The sequence below is a fragment of the Vigna angularis genome, chromosome 5, assembly GCF_016808095.1.
Source record: "Vigna angularis cultivar LongXiaoDou No.4 chromosome 5, ASM1680809v1, whole genome shotgun sequence".
NCBI classification, from domain to species: Eukaryota; Viridiplantae; Streptophyta; class Magnoliopsida; order Fabales; family Fabaceae; genus Vigna; species Vigna angularis.
In genome coordinates this window covers 23109723-23114987 of record NC_068974.1, presented here as the reverse complement: position 1 = coordinate 23114987, position 5265 = coordinate 23109723, and the positions used below count along the sequence as shown (strand labels likewise).

The window sequence follows — 5265 nt, the reverse complement described above, 5'->3', positions numbered from 1 at the left end:
CATGCAGCAATTGATCAAGCTTATCAGGTTTTTTATGTCAAAGATCCTACATATGATCATTGGTGCGTTTCTCTTCAAGAAAAAAAAATAAATTGATATTAATGAAGAAAATCTGATTAATCTTCATATTCCTAACAACCATATATTTAAAATTACAATAAATTTGGATGAGGACTCTCTAGTTGACGTTGTACATACAATTCAGGAAGATCACTATGTGGCAATATACATATGACCAATCCATAACTTTATGCATGGATTTCAAATTGACACTGGATGTAGGCTTGGCCGAGCCTATATAAAAACTCATTGTTTGATCTTTCTATCCCTACACTCTTTTATTCAGTCGACTTCTTACTGTACTCAATCGATTTAATTTCCGCTGCATAAACAAAAATGTCAATATGCGTTTTTCATATCTATTACCTACATGTCATATGTAACATGTTAATCTGTTTTTGTGTTAGTGAATACTTATTCTTTGCTTAAGAGTCAAGACTAAGTAATTTAATTACACCATCCTTCGCTAACTTTCTAATGTGTGTTTTAAAGAGAAAATTGTAATGATGTTTTTAAGATCAAATGGATGATTGATTTCATTACAGTATAAAAGAAAAATGACAATTACGTATTTCTTTATAAGAAGACATGAGTTTTTTTTATGTGATTGATTTTCTTGTTTCCATATAGAAGAGTACCTTTGCTGAACAAAGATAATTGAAAACTCGAATTACACATCTCCATATACCATATACCAGTAAATATTAACACATACCCAGATTTTCTATTCAAGACTTAGATTCAGTTCTCATAATTCCTTTCTTAACAGGAGATGGAGATTATAAATCCCACCAAAAGGGTGTGTCCTTTCTTTAGTAAAAGGTGCCTGAAGATGAAAAATTTTCTATTGTAAACTTATTTTTATGGTAAAAGGCACCCAATTTGAACTAGAATTACATGCCTCGAGTGATGAAGAAAATTCAAGGAACTTCTGAGATTTGACTCTTTCCAAGGTAGTCTACTATTCTACTAGAGATACAGTATGCAGTTGATTGGATTGTGATCATGGGATTGACTCCAACTGCAGTTGGAAGCACACTAGCATCACAAACAAACAACCCTTCAGCCTCCCATGTCTCTCCATTCTCATCAACTGCACCTTCTTTTTCATTGACCCCCATTCTGCAGCTCCCCATTTGATGAGCAGAAGTATATATGTTCCATTTCTCACCTGGTGAAAGTGCTCCTTCCATTGGACACACACTGTCCAGGAACTCCTGCACCTCATTTTCACTAACGCCACTACACCTGAGACTCTGACCATCACTTCTGTGTGTGCCTACCTCAACTGCTCCTGCAGCTATTAGAATCCTCAGTGCTTGTTGCAAGCCAGCCCTCATGTTTTCTCTGTCAATTTCATTCAACTTGTAGTTGATCCTTCCTTCTGAAGTCACCCGTCCACTAGCCATGTCTCTTATAATTGTGATTAAATGTGCAGTTCTGGGGTAATTCAACATTCTTTCTTTGAAGTCTAGTCCTGACTGCCAAGGAAACAGTGCAGCAAAGGATGCTGGTCCTAGTGAAGGGGTTTCAATTATGGCTCTTGAATCAGATTTGGAGTCTGTTGATGGCACTTTATGGATTGATGTGATTATACCTCCCTCATAGGTTTTCCCCTTAAATTCTGAATTATTTGATTCTGGGAAGTATCCCCATGCCATTAGGACAGGGTGGAGATGGAGGTTCCTTCCAATGTTCTTATTTTTTAGTCCACTAGATATTAGTAAAGGGGGTGTCAAAAGTGCCCCAGCAGAGGAAATTGTCACTTTAGCCTCAATTTGTAGCTTCATTGTGACTTGGTTGTTTAATGCTTTTGCCAGCACTCCCAAGCATTTCTTCTTTCTGCCATTTCCACTCCTGTTGCTTTCCAACAAGAACCTCTCAGCTTTGCATCCTGTTATTATTACTGCACCTTTGTCAACTGCATCTACAAGCCAAGTTGCTTGAGTCCCTTGTTTCTCTCCTTTTGGACAGCCATAACCACATGAGCCACAGTAATGATTCCCTGAAGAGTTTCTTGGCACATAGTCAACTTTGAGGCCAAGATTCTGACACCCTTTTCTCAGCACTTGATTTTGGAATCCCTCTTGTGTACAGTTTTCTTTGACTCCAATCCTTTCACATACAGACTCCATTGCAGAGAGATATTCTTGGCTTGAAAAGAAGGGAAGCTTGTGATCCTCAGACCACTCTTTCAGCACCTTGTGTGGTGTTTTAATGCAGGCAGACCAATTAACAGCAGAGCCACCTCCCACTGTTGATCCTGCCAAAACCAGTATTCTGGAGTCTGCAGAAGCAAGCATCCCCCCAGTTTCATATAGTTGATTCATTGAGGGACCTTCTAGAGATGAATAATCCTTAGGAGTAAAATAGTTTCCTTTCTCAAGAACAACCACCTTGTGGCCAGCCCTTGAAAGAACGGCAGCTGCAACACCTCCGCCACAACCAGACCCAACAACTACTGCATCACATTTGACTTTGAGGATGTTGCTTTCGAAGTCCAGTTCAACATTGAGGCCTTTCTTGGAAAGAGATTGTTGAAGAGTTGTGTCAGATTCATGCATGGTTTCTATAGTCCCCTTTTCAAGGGGCCTATTATTGGAGACACTGTCCAGTTTCTCATTTGATACCTCATATCCAATGGCTTTCCATGCCGGGTTATCACCATTTTCATCAACCTGCAAAAATTTCAAGAAATTTTCAATAGCTTTAATCTCTTTTAAGAAACTTTCAGGCTACAACATACTTCCTTCTTCTTAGTTTTAACCCCACAAGTTTAAAATGTTTAACTTTAGTCCATCAGTGTTCTATTCATCTGCTACTAGTTTTTATACTAATCTAGTGAGAGTAAGGTAACATGAAAAACTCTGAAACATATCAATAAAAGTACTCTCAATAAGAAAAATATTGACGTAATAACTTAGTTTAAAAAGCACTAACAAGTATAAAGAAAACTTACTCAATTTAGGACACTAAATAAGACAAATGAGGGACTAAGTATTTCTTAGTGAAATTTTAGCGTGTTATATAATGTTATTAGAAATCATTAGGTGCAGATGACTAGTAACAATTAATAAGAGAACTTTGCGCAGAGACTGAACAATACCCAAGAGAAAAATGCATAAAGGCCCAGGACTTTGACATAACCAAATGCCAGTCTAATAGGCGTGAGGAACCTATGCTTCAACCAGTGCTGCATAACCTTTTCTCTCTTCTCCAAAGACATGTTTGAAAAGTTGTTGATATAAGGCCATTTCTCACCAAGACAGAGGAAACCACAAAGCAACAAGGTTCCCAACCTTGTAGCCAGCAGCCATAAGACCACTCTTACCAGTATCAGCGCTTCTATTAAGCTCCTCTTTGTGAGCAACTCAGCAACCTGTTTCCATTCAAAATAAGATATGATTATGAGAGATATGAAGAATGTTAACAAAAAATTACTCAACTAATCTAACAAACATTACTGTGCCACTCCGTTTAAAGAGTGCTTAAAAGAAATATTTTCCCTATCATATACTATAACTGTCGATAACTTAATGAATAGTTGGTCAACATGAATTTCAAAATATCTTCACAATACATAAATATAAAATGTCTCATCATATTATGTTTTAAGAGAAAATGCCATCACAGAAACGGTTTCTACCAATATGGTAGGACAAAAATCACAATCTAATTTTTCTCTAAGAGTTCCACTTACATTAAATTGTAATAAATGGATTTATTAAAATTTCAGAAGTATAGGGGCCTATCCTAGACTATATTAATTACCCTGGTCCCAGTATCACCACGAGACTCTAAACTTCTGATGCATCATTATGAATTCATTATGACAGATAGTGATTTTGAATTAAAAAAAATAGAGTTAATGAACAGTATACCGAACCAAACGAATCCGTGGATATGGTTCAATCCGTACTTCGACGACATACTAAAACAAGGAATTTCTGATCTGTGCACCAGAAAAGATGTAGGAAAATATTTAAGCTTTTGTTACTAGTATGAAATGACTTATTAAAAGTGCAGAAGATAGACCAAATGTTCATCCTTAGTAGATTATTATTGGAATATGTTAAATTGAATCAAAGGGTATAAAGTAGTAATTAGGATACAAATTCATCCTAACTTTTTTTTCTGTTATACTGCACAAGAATGTGAATGCCACATGAAGAAAGTAAAAGTGATGGGAAAAAGTGTTCTTTCAAGTGCATGACAGGGACAGACAGAGACAGTAATTAGTAGCTGCCATGCTGCAATAGACAATCTCAGTTATTATGAGTTACTTTTTTAAGGTATAAGGTCAAATGATATCGCCAACTCATTAATGATTTTCATATCCAGTTACGTGTATCAATCCTTACACTTCTTCCATCTCATACAAGAGGTGAATTTCAATCTGCATATGGTAATCATGTGGGGCCCACTTATACACTCAAGCTGTTTCTTGTCAACAGCAATTTCTTGTAAATCAGAGAAGGAAAACAAGTGATGAAGAAACTTAGTTCAATACTATACTTGCATATGATATCCCAAGCTCTTTAAACACACACAAAAGCTTCTGTTATTATCAAAACCTCAACAACAAAAAGCATCTTTTCATCAAATTTCGACAGAAAATTACGAAAACAAAAGCATATTTTATCAAGTATATATGTACCTCATGAGGGATTGGATAGCGAGAACCAGAAATGTCACAGAAATTCTGCAGAACCTTGTTGTCATCATCACCAGGTTGGCCTTGTTTTCTGCTCTTCAAAGCATTCATAGGCAAAGGAGGCAACACAACCTCACAAATGCTTGCCAGTGATTCCATTTCAGCTGCAGAAAATCCATGTTTATACTTGCTACCTCCTCTTCCTCCCCTTAACAGTGGATGACACTCGCTTCTCATATTTCTCTTTTTCTCTCAGTGATCACTGATGATGATTTTGATCACAAGCTTAGTATGCCTCAGCACCTTATGCAGGTTTACTGAACTATGTCTGTGAACATGCACACACACACATATATATATATATAAACTCAGAATTAAAAAATATAAGATAATAGAAATTGTTGTGAGAAGAAAATTGAAAAAAAAGGTACATAATATGCGTTTTTTATTTTTAAAGGCTTTTTTTTTTAGGTTTATTATGTTTATTATATTTATTTCATTGTGTTTACATTTGGGTGGTGGGGCATGAGGGTCTTTAACTTCCAAAGTTG

General features: G+C 36.2%; 1 protein-coding gene across 1 annotated transcript; it reads right to left on the bottom strand.

The window, feature by feature from the left end:
* Positions 1 to 758: 758 nt before the first annotated feature.
* On the bottom strand, positions 759 to 5053 carry LOC108339023 (long-chain-alcohol oxidase FAO1). Its single transcript, XM_017576169.2, has 3 exons — positions 4718 to 5053; positions 3167 to 3439; positions 759 to 2738 (listed from the first exon to the last, which is right to left on the bottom strand). The coding sequence occupies exons 1-3, from the start codon at positions 4949 to 4951 to the stop codon at positions 981 to 983; spliced, it is 2265 nt and encodes a 754-aa protein (XP_017431658.1). The 5' UTR covers positions 4952 to 5053; the 3' UTR covers positions 759 to 980.
* Between the last annotated feature and the right edge of the window lie 212 nt (positions 5054 to 5265).